This window comes from Thermobia domestica, chromosome 5 (genome assembly GCF_964235325.1).
Source record: "Thermobia domestica chromosome 5, izTheDome1.hap1.1, whole genome shotgun sequence".
Lineage (NCBI taxonomy): Eukaryota > Metazoa > Arthropoda > Insecta > Zygentoma > Lepismatidae > Thermobia > Thermobia domestica.
Genome location: NC_137458.1, coordinates 164,178,724 through 164,195,455, shown reverse-complemented (window position 1 = coordinate 164,195,455; position 16,732 = coordinate 164,178,724). Strand labels below are relative to the sequence as shown.

General features: G+C 35.4%; 1 protein-coding gene across 1 annotated transcript in view; it reads right to left on the bottom strand.

Moving 5' to 3' along the window:
* LOC145686235 (translocation protein SEC63 homolog) overlaps nucleotides 1–16,732 on the bottom strand; it is a 72,470-nt gene that overhangs the window by 10,177 nt on the left and 45,561 nt on the right. The window contains exons 10-13 of the mRNA XM_081759319.1: nucleotides 14,373–14,520; nucleotides 9,647–9,831; nucleotides 5,638–5,784; nucleotides 3,121–3,240 (exon numbers count right to left, since the gene is read on the bottom strand). Coding sequence (XP_081615445.1) covers nucleotides 3,121–3,240; nucleotides 5,638–5,784; nucleotides 9,647–9,831; nucleotides 14,373–14,520 — 600 coding nt within the window. The remainder of the gene's footprint in view (nucleotides 1–3,120; nucleotides 3,241–5,637; nucleotides 5,785–9,646; nucleotides 9,832–14,372; nucleotides 14,521–16,732) is intronic.

Sequence of the window (16,732 nt, the reverse complement as noted above, 5' to 3'; positions counted from 1 at the left end):
TTTTTATCAATTTCCTTTTATTTATTTAATATCCATGGGAAATCAAATATTTCATTTCATTACACCTTTTGTGACTCTAGCATAAACTTATTATTATTATTTAAAACTCTTGATACCTCTATACATTTATGAAACAAAGGTGCAACGAAAACGACACAAACTGGATACGTAAAGAAAAGAATTGCAATGGAAAAGTATTCATTTTTGTTGATATTCTGTTATTTTATTTTATATTCTGCCTTTTGGGACATTCCATTGTTATATACGTGTTACTTTTGGACAGTACTTAGATCCGTGTAACTACGACAGTATTCGAGCAAAGAATACTGAAGTTGTGCTATCCGAACATGTATTAGACGTTTCGTTAAAAAAATAATTTAAAAAAAAATAAAAAAATAAAATAAAATCTTTCGTTTTACGTTCCATGGTTATGCGGTGTAGACTGAAGGACATGGTGATGATGAGCAATTAATGAAATGGTGGAATGAAGAAAGTGGAAGGAAACTGGAGAACCCGGAGAAGATGAACACTAGGTAAAGCAAATATTCGTTTTGACAAATTGTTTTCAACATAAAATTTTAACAAATCACACTTTTTCACAAATCATTCAAGCAGAAGTTGTAGCATCCAAGAATAACTTTATATTTCTTAAAATTATTAATCAGGTCATACATATAAAACCAAACCCAATAAAATAGATATCTGAAAAATAAATGAGGTTATTCAAATTGTATTTAATGCAAAATACAATTCTTCCCCTCATGCCCGTTTCTCTTACTGACAGTGTAAAATGACTAACGTGCTTTATTTGGAAATATATACACCCTCCATTCCAAAAGAAACCGAACGTTTTAAAAAAAAAAAAAAAAAAGCAATGTACATTTTGGAACATATCATTTTTATTAATCAATGTATTCCCCTTCTGCATCGATACACATATTTGCACGCTCCAACAAGTTGTCAAAGGACTTCTCCATGTCCTTTATTGGAATGGTCTTTAGGACGGCGGTCGTCGCCTTCTCAATGGCATCAATCGATGCGTGCCACTTTCCTTTCATCGCCAAATGCAGTTTCGGGAACAGATAGAAATCGCACGGAGCGAGATCTGGTGAATAGGGCGGATGATGCAACCGAATAATGTGATTTTTGACCAAAAATTCAGTTACAAGTCGCGAACGATGTGATGGTGCATTATCGTCCAAAAGAGTCCAACTGCCGATTTCGCGATATTCGGGCCGAATACGACGAATTCTTGCCAGCAAACGCTTCATGACGCCCAAGTAAAACTCTCCATTGACTGTCTGGCCGGGCTGAACAAATTCTTTGTGGATAATTCCTTTTGAATCGTAAAAACAAATCAGCATCACCTTAACTTTTGACTTCACCAAGCGACTTTTTTTGGGTGTTCCTTCATCCGGCGCTCTCCATTCAGAACTTTGCCGCTTTGTTTTGGGCTCATATTCAAAACACCACGTCTCGTCACCAGTTACAATCGATTTCAAGAAGTTTCGATCCTGCCGAGCACTTTTAACGGTGTCTTTGCAATGCGCAATTCGATCAACTGTTTGGTCTTCGGTGAGTTTGTGTGGTACAAACCGCGAATTAACCTTCTTAAGGCCCAAAACTTCGGTCAAAATGCGGTATGCGGTTGTTTGAGGAATGCCTAATTCCATTTCAATAACTTTCACCGACGATTTTTTGTTATGTTTGATGAATTCACGCACTTTTTCGATGTTTTCTTCCGATAATCCGGTTCTGGGACGGCCTGATCTTTCGTCATCATCCAGCGTCTCTCTACCCGATTTGGATCGCCTGAACCACTCGTAAACTTGCGTACGGGATAGACACTCATCACCATATGCATTTTGTAGCATTTGGTGCGTTTCACTAAAAGTTTTACCCAGTTTAACACAAAACTCAATTGCAGCTCGTTGTTTGAAACTCATTTTCCGACCGATGTACACAACACACTGACAGTTGAAACGCAATAACTTTGTTGCCGTACATCCAAATGTCATGACATTTATACCAGTTGTCAATGAGGGACTACGCCATCTACCGGTAAAATATTACAACAGATGGCACTAGTGGTACTATTTGTTTTCAAAAGTTCGGTTTCTTTCGGAATGGAGGGTGTAAATACAAGTGCGCCTTGTCATTAAACACTTCTGATATACATAATTCAGGTCAGTTGCATAAATTAAAAAGCAAATAATATTGTTTTTGTAATTTATGCTCTAAGTAGAAAACAGATTCTACATAAATGCCAGATTTTTTCTACAATCAATGGCTGTACAATCAATCATCAATCAATGACAATATCATATAAACAGATTAAAAATACTTTTATTTAGTACATTGCAACTAAGAAGTAACTAGAATTCAGATAGACGATAATTGCAGAACAAAGTCAACGTCACACAGTTTTTTCTTTTCTTTCTTTCTTTTTCTTTAAGTTTAACGTCTCACGATTATGCACCGAGGCTAAGGGAGATGGGTAATAATAATGGAATGACGAAATGAGAGAATCCCGAGAAAACCCATGCACATGGTTCTTGTCATCACATAGCTCACTTGATGCAAGCTGAGATCGAACCAGGGACCCCACGCACCAGAGGTGAGCGCTCTACCACTGAGCTACTATATCATTCCCCCCACATAATTAAAATATGCTGAATTATTCAGTTAAAAAATTTAATTTATTAACTATGACTGTTGTTTAATGACACGCAAAACTTGATGCAGTTAAGTAAATTCAACAATTCAAATTACGTCCGCACAAAATTGAATTAGTGAAATTTCAATCAACTATTTCTGCTACTATCGTCAGAAGTTAGCAACAAGCGCATATGAAAACAGTTTGTCTGAAAAGGTACGAATGCGTTCGTATTTACCCCAGGAAATACAAAAATTAATTTGTTTCATCAATTTTGTTTACTTGTTTCATCAATTTTGTTTACTTGTTTCATCAATTTTGTTTACTTCCATTATTCCATTATGTTCCACTATTCAATTTCTTAAGCTACAGTTATTCTCAAACAATGATGGAATGAAATAACAAAGCAACTCGAACATCTAAACCATTTCACATTTTACGTTATGATTACACTCAAGTCTTACCTTCTTATCTCCTTGACCTTGTTGATCGTCACTAGCTTCATCGTCTGACCTGTCGCCTTCGTCATCCGATATATCACTCTCATCTATGACTTCAGCCTGCTTTTTCACTTCCTGAATCCGCTGTAAGGTAATATTCAGTAAATAAGAAAATGGTTCAAGCAACGAAAACAAAATTTCGATGAAAATAGCTGGAACAAAAATACACGAACAAAGAAATGAATGGAGTAGATCAATTCATATATATGTATGTGTGGAGGGAAATGGTGAATACCCTAATTAATGTATTTTTCTAAATATAATCGTGCTCCCTTAACATTGCTTTTGCGACTTTCAAATGAAAGGTAATCTATACTGATATTTTAATATACACAATACAAACTAGCAATTTCCTCTTATTTTATTATGGGCAATATTTTGTTTTCTTTTTTCTGCACCCTTCATGTATAAAGGTAACCAGCTCTGTCGCTTTTTCACCCACCACTTTCGAACATCGATATGTCACCTAAAGACATACCTGGAAGATCAAAAATAGTCCCCATCAGCATTGACGACCTTCTGCCAACGTTCTGGAAGCCCATGGATTCCATCGCGGTGGAACTTGGTGGGCCGTGAAGCAAAAAAGGTATCAAGTGCATTTTTGCACCTCTACTAGGGATTTGAACTGGCGTCCTCTAAGGTGATTGTCCAAAGTATGGAATAGGTGATAATCGGACGGTGCAATGTCCAGGGAGTATGGCGGATGCAATAGTGTTTCCCATCCAAGGCGTAGAATGGTGTCCTGGGTCATTCTAGCCATGTGGAGCTTAGCGTTGTCGTGTAACAGGAGGATCCCTTTGCGATTTAGAAGTGCTGGCTTCAGAGTTTTGAGTTTTTCGTGAACACGGCTTAACTGCTGACAGCACACAGTTACACTGATGCTCTGACCAGCTCGTAGCAGTTCCCGATGCACGATGCCGCGAACAGTCCACCAAAAACATGGAAGCTAGGAAGCACCGTCTTCTGGTGCAGTGATGGTTTCGGCTGTTTTGAAAGTGGTACATGAGATGCTAACCATTGATGTCGGCGTCCTGGAGCCGTCAGAGTATGCAACTGACATGCCATTAAATTATTTTTTAAAAAAAATGCTTACATCTATGCATCGTATTATTACTAAAATAAAGATAACAGCATACAAATAAATGTGTGATATGAAAATAAAATGAAATCTTTAAGTTTTATGTCCCACGTTTATGCCGGTTAGGCTAAAGGAGACGGTGATGATGAGAGATGAATGAAATGGTGGAATGAAGAAAGTGGGAGGAAACGGGAGAACTCCGAGAAAACCTACGAGCACGGTGTTTGTCCACCACAAAGTCCACATGGCGCGAGCTGGGATCGAACCAGGGACCACAAGCACCGGAGGTGAACGCTCTACCACTGAGCCACCGCGCCCTCCTAATGTGTGATATGAGAAGCATTTTAAATGAAGAATCCTCATATGAGAAAGGTGATGCCGCTTTGGCTCTTAACAATACATGACATCACGTAACCATCCTTTTTCTTAATTTAACCTTACCCTGTAATTAGAACTCTTCTGTCGCTTTTTTTTTTTTTTTTTTTTTTTTTTTTAACTGTAGAGTGGAAATCTGACAGATTTAACATTAGTAACAGTTTACAAATTTCAAAATAAGATTATTTTTTCTGATATTTTCTTATTTATAGTCAATCTATCACTTCCTCATTCTTCTTGTAAAACTAATGCTGATGAGGGCTGTGTTCAGAAGGAAGTTCTTTTGTTTTCTTTGTTTTCTCTACTCTGGTAGAATTAATTCATTTTTCAAAGAAATGAAAACAAGAAGTTCCATGTTACTTTTGCAATTATTCAATAAATAAATATAATTTCACATTTAAATATTAGTCGTATTAGAAAATATGTAGTTTTTGAAGCATGAAACAGCGAAAATGGAAGAAATATAAAGTATTTTTATGCGTATAAACGAAACTACAACGTGAACCGCTGAACACGTGCAGTAATATAGATGATAGATGACGGAACAAGGAATCAATCTGCATGACTAGGATTTGATCAAATTTTGAATTTCTCGAAGAAACAGAAAAGAACACTGTTGTTAAATTATATGACGATACGTAAACCAGTACTGCAAAAAGTTTGTCGAATTCAGAAAGATAATTTGAGGTAATGAATTCTGCTCAGAAATGTGTTAGTTACATTGACTATACAAAATTTCCATGTGCTTGTGTTTTGATGTTTAAATTTCCATTTACTATTTGCATCGTCTCTTTTAAGTACTAATTCAAGTTTACAGTTACACACTGTTATGCGTATTGTCCTGAAAAAGGTAATTAAAACAAAGTTGAACGTTTGAAGGAGATAATGGAGACAATTCGTACATCTAATGAAACAAGGAATGGAAGACATGCTTTAAAAAGGTGAAAGGGAAATTTTCGAACTCTGATACATATACAAATTCAAAATTAAAGAATTAACATAGAATTGCACTAAATGAAGAAACTTGCCTTTTTCTCTCCAGTGGTCTCTGCCGGTGCTTGTGACTTCTCATCAGTCTTTTTGGGCACAAGAGGTTTGGAAGGAGGCTTTTTACCTCCTTTCTTTCCACCTTTCTTGCCTTTCTTCTGCTTCTGCCACACAGGGGGCTTCTTAGTCTGGAAAACAATAAATATCTTACAACGTTCGCAACATTGTACGCAAATATTACACTTTGAATACGAAAACTTCATAGACGATTCTGCAGTTTGTCACATAATGTATATAGCAGTGCACGATGTGATTGCATACGGAGGGTATTTAAGTATTTGATCTGAAAAAAATTGAAACAAAAAGAAATAACCGTGGTACAGCAATGATTTATTAGGATTTCCTAATTAACCTGATTTGAATTTCACATCGTAGCGGAGATTTGTGTAATTGAATTCTAACAACAGCTAAGAGTACTGTACATTCACCCCATTCACAGTACGCCATCATCTCTGCACTAAGGGTCGATCTCCACTTAATCTGAGCTCGCTCATAAACAGATAAGCAATTCGCCATATTTCTTTACATTGCGCGTGCTGCTTCCAGCGGTCAACGATTGAACTAAGTGAAACAGGCAATGTGAAATCTTGATATTTTATATCATGGCACTGTTTTCAACATGAAATCAGTAATACTAATTTTTATACAATATTAAAAATACGTTACTTTTCACCCACCCAGTACAGAATTCTCTTTGTAGTGACTATCATCTCTAAAATATGGTTTCGATCACAGATTTTCCAGCAAGTCAAAATTCCCCATATAGAGTGTTACTTCTTTTAAAATGAATCACACTTTCAAATATAGTAAACTCCAATGAGAATTATGAGAAATTATAATGATCCTACTTAATTGCACAAATCTTCCTCATGTATCTTCTTTATATAACCAACAACGTTTCAAAACTTCACCTGATTCATAATCCGAATAAAAAAATAAAAAAAATAAAATTAAAATAAAAAAATAAATAAAGACAATAAAATTAAACTCATAGATCTTTCCCACATGTAGGTACTTTCACAAACACAAAATTTACATGGGAAATTCGTCTTTTTGATTCTTCTATGATTTTCATGTGACAATGCTACATGATTTCAGAACTGGCAGATTTGGAACTAAAAGCAAGCGTCTTATATTTGAAAAACACCTCCAGAATTATGGTTCAGTTGATCCCTGTTCAAAGTAAATTCGAAGTTCATAATTTCATAAAATCTGACTCCGTACCTAAATTTTCTGTATTTTTAATAGATTTTTAGCTTGTTAATCTTTAAGAATTGAAAGTTGTTGACCAACACGCAATTTCAAATATTTTGGTGAATTGATATACAAAGTTGAGCGACACAACAATTCTACATGATATAATTTGTAAAAAAATAATTACTTACTACATCTAAATTTATTGTAATTATACTAATTCGATACTATACTAATTCCATGACCACTGTCGCCTTCATCGGTAGTGCAAAGCAACTTACATGTAACTCTTGTCTCTCCTCAAAATGACATCTTCCATTAGCTGTGTGTGATCAATTGAACAATGATGTTAAAACTCTTGCTACACCCAAATAACTTATTTTCAACGATTTTTTCTTCTTCTCCTTACTATTATAAATACTTTGCAGTAGACTTTTTGTAACGACAAATGTACTGTAGGATTAGTTTTGTAAAACCGTATTAATTATTGAAGAGAGTTTGTAAAATGCTGTTAAATCATTAATTCAAAAGTTTATACACCTTTAATTTACCACTAAATCACTTTAAATTCTAGTAACACAATTGTAACGAACTACATATGATTGTCCTGAGCTACCGATGAAGGCAACAATGATGTGAAATGATTTTGTCTTACGTTCCACGATTAGGCTGAATGAGATGGATAATTAATGAATGCGAATGATTACGGAAGAACTAATGGAATGATAATGTGTAAGGAAATTGGAAAACCTCAAGAAAATTGACGGACACGATATTGTCCACTACAAATTCACACGGCCTGAGATCGAATCAAGGATTCCTCGCGCTAAAGGTGAGCGCAAGGCGACAATGTTTGCCGAAACAGTATAATACAGAGTAGCCTAAAGGTGAGGGAACACTAGTAAGTCGCAAACGTAGCAAAATATAACCAAAGTAACAAAGTAGATGGAGAATTTGGATGAAAAAAATGTTTGAGGACACATCATAATGACGTCCGTAATCTTGAATTTTACACAATTGTCTGAAATAGAAACCATAGTATGTGATACGTCATTTTGATAGCAAATTTTCATAGAAGTTGAATGGTACTCTGTTATGTTTGCTCTAGCGCTAACCATTACTAAGTTATGACTGTTGCTTTGCTTGTATCGTTACAAGTGATCTACTAGCAGATGACTTTGGCGCATTCAGAGCGCACTGAGATTGTGCTTATCTTTGGAAAACCAAGAAGCAGGGTGATTGTGGACGATTTCAACTGCCGTCATACGGAAAGGAATTCCATCAGCAATGGTATTATGTTCAAACTGTTGAAAAAATTTCAAGGAACGGATCTGTGGAGCCATGTGAAGTCTTATGTACACAGTGAAAATTAAGGATGTTCAGTATTTCAAGGAATGAATTGTGGACACATGTTCCAACATTACAGCAGCCGACACTTTGCGCAACGTTTTTCGTGACTGGATACTCAGAATGCATCTGAAAATCGACCGAAACAGAGAACACATTAAACACGTCCTGTAACAGTATGTGGTCCCTGCAGTATGACTAACCTCTTTCGTTAGGGACACAAAGAAATGGTCAGAACTTCGTAACGGTAAGCGGTAGAGCAAACAATTACAGTGCCATTCAATTCTACAAAAATTTGGAATTAAAATAATATATCACACACTATGGTTACAGTTTAAGACAATTCTGTAAAATTCACGATGACGGACGTAATTGTGATGTGTCCTCAAACATCTTCCCCCCATCCCTATTCCCCATTTAAATTGCTACAGTAAAACTTGTCAACTTGGCCACCTGCTCATCTTGACCTCGTTCGTTTTGAACCTGCATTTTCCCGTAAGACATTTGTTACTTATTACTCTGTAAGTTGACCATCAGTCTATCTTGGATGTTGGCCGCATTGAAGCAATGTTTACTCTATAATGTTGATAGATTTACCTGCGTATCTTGGCCACGAAAAATACCTTTTTGTTATTTTTCGTATTTCCATATGAGAAGCAGATATTCTGTATTCGTATCTGGAGACAAAGAAGTGTGGATTCCCACAATTTGTTCTTGGAGATCAATGGCCAGAACACTACCCTAATAAAGGAGTGGCCAAGGATGATGTGAATAAGTAGAAAGCTCGTACAGGAATTCAGGAAATGGTTGTGCGTACTTCTTCACCCTGTCTGTTTTGGTAAAACCATTAGCTACATCGGTTCCTTTCATCAGTGAGGAGCTTTAGTAATTCCGGAAGATTAAAACTAACCATCTCATTTGTCAACTATTGGCACCTGATGGCTTGTATAAAGCTAGCGGTGGTTGTAGCTCATTAACAACAGATAGTTAACTACAAAATTAGAATGTGCATATGTACTAGTTTTCAGAAAACGAAAGGTATGTACATATATTGAACATACTGTAGTATGTTTTCTAATACTGCATATTGTTATAATTACTCTATATACATTATTTAAAAGTAGCTGTCGTGCCATTGCTTATTCAAATTTTGCAATCAAGTAACACTAGAAATCCCATTCTAAAAAAAAACACCCATCACACTTATTTTCTATAAGTTGGCCGCTCTTCAATGGAACTAATGGTGGCCAACATAGACAGGCTTCACTTTACTTTGGTTTCATTTTGCAGCGTTTACAACTATTACAGTGTTTCCACACTTTTGAACCATTCTATATAATGACAGACAATCCAGCAAATTATTTTTAATTACAATTATGCGTCAAATTGTATCTTAAAAAATCAATACAACATTCTTCTTGTTATTCTTTAATTTTCCGTAATTATTACCTGTTGATCTTGCTTCTTCTCTTCATCCACTTTTTGCTCTACTTCCTCTTCGTTTGTTTCTTGTACATGTTTATCTTTCACAGTGTCATCTCCGAACAGCACTTCCATGTTACGTCTTATGAGTGTCACTGTTACAGTTACAATAGCACCAGCAGTGTATTCAGTTGGAGCCTCATCGTCAATTACTGTGAATAAAATCAGTTTCTGGTATTAATTTAAAATGAATTGGAATTAAGTAGTAGTCCTTCATATACATACTAACATATTAAGCGACGATTTACTCGCTAACAATGATGATAAAGGAGTCCCAAAACTATGGGCCATTTTGAAATTGAAAATACAAGATGAACCTCGAAGTAAATATATTCATGGAGATAAATAGTAAAGTATGGCATTAAATTGTAAACATGTTAATTACTCGTAAAATGGCCTTGTTTTGAAAATGACGTCGAAAAGATGGCTTCGATTTTGAACACCATAAGCCACTTTATTGTTTCATAAGGACACTCATGTTTTCTCCAGAAAGTGTATGCAAAACAGTAGCCTTCTTTTCGAGTCATCTTCAAAACAACAAGGCCATCTTACGAGTGGTTAACATGTTTACAACTAATGCCGTACTATTTATCTCCATGAAACACTTCCTTAGAGGCGCATTATCTTTTAATTTCGATTTCAATTTCAAAATGCCCCGTATTTTGGAACGCCCTTTACTTAATATATGTGTATTAGATATTAATCCTTTCCCCGCAAAAAGGAAGAAAAAAAAACTGACACTGTTTCTCGTGTAAACATCTTTTGGATAAATTGATCTACTTCAGCACATTATTCTCTTTATTAAATATTATTTTCTCTGCGTTAGGAAAAATCACATTCAAGACATTTTATTCATTCCAGACACTTTGCTCTTGAAGTTGGCTAAGAGAATATGTACGTTTACGGCCACTGCACGTGGTTTGTCTAAATTGTATTCGACTATATTATATTTTACTTAGTTATTAATTCACAAAAAGTAACGATGCCAGTTTGGTAACAAACGGAGAAAACATTATTCATGAGCATGAATTTTGCTAAACTTGTCAGATGTGTCAATCACTGTAAGACACATGATGTATGAAGTAATGTTTTGTGTAACCTATCGCAGCTGTATTTACCTAGGATGACTGGATGCAATAACCACTACATTACGTTTTGTCAAAAACTTACAGATAAGTAACGGAATCAAATGATAAGATTCAACAGACGTTTGGCGATTGTTATTCAAATAAAGAGTGGTACAGTTTATAACAGAAGAAAATAACATACTTTACATATAACAGGTATGTAAACTTAGTTGCAGACAGAACGATCGCTTTAAAAATGGCAGTACATTCATTCAGTGGATTTGAATTGCGGATGGTGGGGTTTATGACAAAATTAATGTGGGCAAAGATTATATAATTACTAACGATGATCTTCGATATATGTTCAATAAAACTTCACTCACCTTGCACCCGCAGCTATTGTCTGGTTGAAGTGGTGGTGTAACCTGATATTGTCACATAAGTAGGAAAAAAAATCCGTTTATGGTTACTACAGTTTTAAGAGTAAATGGATATAATTCCAACCTTATGATGTTAAACATACATAGTTTTTTTTTTTAATTAATTTAATTCATTTTTATTTTGTTTGTTTCAAATATAAGACGAAGTAACAATACTGATGTCCAATTAGTGTTTTCTAGCTTTGGAGCGATTGCTCATGACCATGGCCCCAGAGCAGACTAAAATATAGAAGATATGGATTTCATGGTAACAGCAAATGCTTAAGTCGTTTTCAGACGAAGAACTCCGACAGGAAGTCGCATAAGACATGCAGAGAACTTAACAGGGATGCGTAGTTCCTCAATAACGTAATAACTGCAGATGAAATTTGGCTGTACGGTTACGACCCGCCAAACAAAGAGCGGTAATTAGAGTATAAACATCTATTCTCGCCGAAGTCCATAAACACACAAAAACTACGGAGCAAAATAACAGTGTTGTTGAGTGTTTTTTCGACTACCGTAGTCCTGTAGATCACGTGTATGCAATAGAATGGTTACTAAAGAATACTATCAAAACTTCCTCCGTTTCCTTGTGAGCTGTTCATCGCGAGAGACAGGACCTGTAAGACCTCACAAAATTGGCAGCTGCATCATGATAACGCTTTTGCCCATTCATTGTATATGGCATAGTCCGGACTGGAAGCCATCCGACCTCTAACTTTTTCTACACTTAAATCTCTATCGTCAGACCATTATGCATAGCTACAGCGGAGCTGTGAGCTATTTGAAAAGAAGCATTCCAGAGGTTACTCCAGATTCAGTGTGTGTGTGAGTGTAAATTCAGAGGATTTAGTTTGAAGAGTATTATGACATGAATCCCACCACGTAACTTATTTTTGTCTCCAGCCTAAAGTTGTATGCTTCTTAGACAGACCTCGTATAGTGGCCAGCAAAAGTATTAAAATGCGTGTTTTTTCCTCGTTACTTCGAAATAGTTAACATATCTTAGTTTCCATTGACGTAGAGAGAATGCAATTACCAGTACATTACAAAAAACCGTACTGGATTAATCGTTCTGCACTTATTAACTAAGGTCGTGTATGATGTAGGACGTCTTTACTGATATACTTTTAAATTAAGGAGTATAACATTTCATATTCAATTTAAAAGAAAGAAGTGATTTCTAGCAAAATTATTTACTCAGGATAGTTAAAGGTCGCCCTACGTTGGGTATAGTCGCCTTTGCTTAGTTTGTTCTCTAAACCATAAAATCATAATCGAATTAAAAACTTATTCTTTCAGAATGGAAAATATACAATAATGCAAACAATTTCACTAAGCAGTATTTTCTAAGTACTAAACAATTACCTAGATAAATTTTAGTTACAATTTTTATCTTCGCTATATTTTCAAAAATGTGGAGGAAGTGGGATCGTTACTGATGAGCAACTAGAACATCAAAATTTCACAAAACATAAAATAAATTATTGACCTCAGAGTTGGGCAACTCAAAGAGAATATATATTGCCTCGTCAAAAGTCTGTTCACTGTCCATCTTGTCCGATTGTCAGTTGCTTCCGCCGTAACTTGTGAGATTTGCTGCATGTTAATCAGAATGTTGTGAATTTCCCACAATTAATACCAAATTATTTAACGTTGCACTTCATTCATAGAGCTTCTGGACTGAGATGTCTAATGTCGCCGGGTTATTCGTACATGGAGCTTTCAGAAATCTTTGAAGAAAAAAGAAAGAAAGAAAAGAAAAAAAAAGGTTTACCGAGAAATAGGCAGTCATATATACATAGATGTCACGATAAAACAGTATAATCATTATTAAATACACTGGCTTTACTCAGTGTATTTAATAATGACAAAATTCACTCAGGACGCGATAATTCTTCGAGATCATTAAATCTAATCATCATAGGTATTCTGCTATTATCGGCAGAGCACTTTCCACAACCAAAAAGTTTTCATACACCACGGTCTTCAGCTAACCTCTTCGTCTACAGGTACGATTTCCGTATTTAATTATACGTTTATCAATTGTACTCTCTTTCGTAACCTCCCTCTTTTTCCTGTTACTACACCTAGCATGTCCTTCATGATTTAAATTATATCATTAATTCGAAATAATTACAATATATTTGAAAAAAAAATCAGTAACTATTTATATACAAAAGCATTACTTATTTGTTTGACGCTTTATTGATTTATGTAAAAATACTTTTCACTTCCAATCGACTGCTTTTATAATGCATACCAATGAAGAACAGACATTTTTCATGGAGTAAGAAATGCATTGAGGGTCTGGATTTCTTAACGTAGTACATTTCAATTACTGGCAAATGCGGATAGCTATTGTTTCACAGAAACGATATCTTCGAATGAAGCAAGGTGCTCTTTGGTTGTATGATGTTATTGTACTACTATTTCGATACTGTATCTTTTTCTGACCTGTCTGACGTCTCCTTTTACTTTACCACTGATTTAAATGTCCAATTACTATTACTGCTCATTTGCTGGCTTTCGCAGAAAGACTTAAAAGAAATTTGATGTCCGCGTATTTCGATTAAGATTTCTCCTGTTTGGTTCATACATTTATAAATCACTGTTTAGAAACAAATGTTTGGGTGTTGCAGCTAGTATTTATAATAATTTCATGACAGAAAAAAATGGATATCTGAGAAAATGTTTTGGGTCTAAACCCAAGATAGTCCTGCTCTTCGGAGTGAAGTTTCAAGGTCTAGCATTCAGGAGTACGAATTTCTTCTGAATTATCTTGTGACAATGTTGACAGATGAAGAAAGTAAGACCATATTTAAGTCTTTTGCTTCTAATTTAATTATTTTATGTTATTATTGAACAAAAATATTGAAAATAAATGTACTGTTTCCTCCTGTTGAAACCTTCGAACATTTCAAATATATAAAGAAAACAGAGGTATTTATGATAAAACATAATTTACACGACATGTTTTTCTCTCTCTCTCTCTCTCTCTCTCTCTCTCTCTCTCTCTCTCTCTCTCTATATATATATATATATATATATATATATATATATATATATATATAAAGTGGTACTACCGAGAATGGAACTTCTCTTTCTCATATGAAACGTAACTTCGGTCAATTTACATTACACTTTTACAACACATATTAATCTGATATCTATAAAACAGAAGTTTACTACCATAGAACATACCTTCGGATCTTACTTGAAAATCTATGTATGGCATTTTAGCAAGCACTTTTATCACATCATCATACTGATCGTCTGTTAGGTTCTTTAGCATCGCTCTCCTTTCTTCGTTTTTAAGCTGAGCAAATTGTTGGATTGATCTAATAGGTCGCTAGAAAAAAGAAAGGAAAACAACCAATAAAGTTTTTGATAAAGTTATAGCTGTTGGAAAGTTTTCTTAAGATATTTTATCGATTTTTTTCTCCTCTAGGTATGAAAATTCAGCACTGGTAAGTCAGGTTTCTATTGCCGAAACACAATAACTTGTTCCAAACAAACTCCTACTGTTGTACAGTGGTAAAGATTTCATCTTTGAAAAACAGAATTGAACCTTCTGAGTCAATTGTGTTGGAACAATAACTCGTAGGAATTCAAAATTCTTGTGACGTAGGTACGTACTATTTCTATGTAGATCACGAAAGGATTAATAGGGTTCCTTAAGGTTTGAACGAAGATATTCCCTGACTTTCCATGACTCTTCATAGAAATTCCCTGACTACAGGAAATTTCTATGGAATCGGTCTTCTCTCTCTACAGCCGATAGTTCTTCACTAACGTGGTAATTTTCCTTTGATATGATGATTGATTACACTGTTCAACAATGAAAATGTAAATTGAAGAAAATCGCCTAATTCTTATTGATTTTGTGGTGCTGATCACGAATGTGAAAGCGAAAATTGAATATTAGCTCTGGTTTTTGTTTTACATCCATGTCTAAAAATAACGTTATAATAGTGATATTCACTTTATTTGGGGTAAAAAATGTCCCTGATCTGGCAACACTGGAGGAACTATACTAACGCTTTGTTTCTTTCTATTCTTTATCGCAGTTGTGTTCTGCTATTGTCCGAAACAACAACGCTATTGCAGTATCAGTTGTTGACGTAATTTTCTTGTAGTGCTGATTATAAAAAGATACAGTTTTACAAGCATATTTTTGAACAGTTCGTCTGAGTTGCTTGAAATGACATTTTGAGTGTTTGAATAGACGAAAATGACGCGACATTGTGTGAATAGTGCGGAGAATTTCTGCTACGTGTGTGGAGAATTAAACATTTTCTTCACAAAAGCAGCATATAATACCATTAATAAAAAACGCTTACCAACTTTATTATGGTTGTAAAATTGAAGACCAGGATAAGGCACCCCACATTGTTTGTAACACTTGTGCAAGCAATCTGAGAAACTGGATTAATGGGATGAGACGTTCAATGCCTTTTGCAGTGCCTATGATTTGGAGAGAGCCAAGCGACCACATCAAAGATTGTTACTTTTGTATGGTTCCTTCTGTCCAGAGGGGAATTTCCAGGAAGAAGAAGCGGACCTTGGTATATCCTAATATTCCTTCTGCAATGCACCCAGTTCCACATGAAGAAGGACTACCTGTTCCTGACCCACCCAAAGAATACGACCTTTCTTTCCATGATCAAGAAGTTGCAGCTCCTGAACCAAGTACTTCGAACGACCCTGACTTTGTGGTAAACACCTCCTCCCCCCTATCCCAAATGTACCACACAGACTCACTCAAGAAGAGCTAAGTGATCTAATCAGGGATTTAGACCTACCAAAAAGCAAAGCAGAAATCTTAGCGTCACGATTACAATGGAATTTATTGCAGGAAGAAGTAAATGTTTCAGTGTATAGGAATAGGGAAAAGATGTTCACCTTATTTTTTACTATGCAAGACACACTTGTACTATGTATAGATATAAGTGGTCTCATGAAGACTCACAATCGTGGAGGCTCTTCATGGATTCGTCAAAGGTGAGTTTAAGGGCAATGCTTTTACATATTGGAAATGAATTTCCTTCAATTCCAGTAGGTTATGCTGTACACTTTAAAGAATCTTATGAAAATTTGAAACGTTTACTTCAAGCCATTTAAATAATATGATTTTCAGTGGCTCATTTGTGCTGATCTCAAAGTGATAGCGCTGTTGTTAGGTATGCAGTTACGGTATACATAATATTGTTGCTTTATTTGTGAGTGGGACAGTAGAGATCGTGTATCTCACTACGGCAAAAGTGACTGGAGTACAAGAGAAACTCTTCAGCCAGAAATGAAAAATGTGCAACACGAACCACTTGTAGGTCGTAAGCGAATTTTGTTTCGCCCGCTTCATATTAAACTAGGTGTCACGAACAGTTTTGTTAAGAGCATGAACCAAGAGAGTGAGGCCTATAAGTACTTAAGAGGAAAATTCTCTCGCTTACGTGACGCCAAAGTTAAAGAAGGCGTCTTTATAGGACCACAGATTCGACAGCTATTCAGAGATCATCAGTTCGATGAAATTCTAGGTGAGGAAAAAGCTGCGTGGGAAAGCT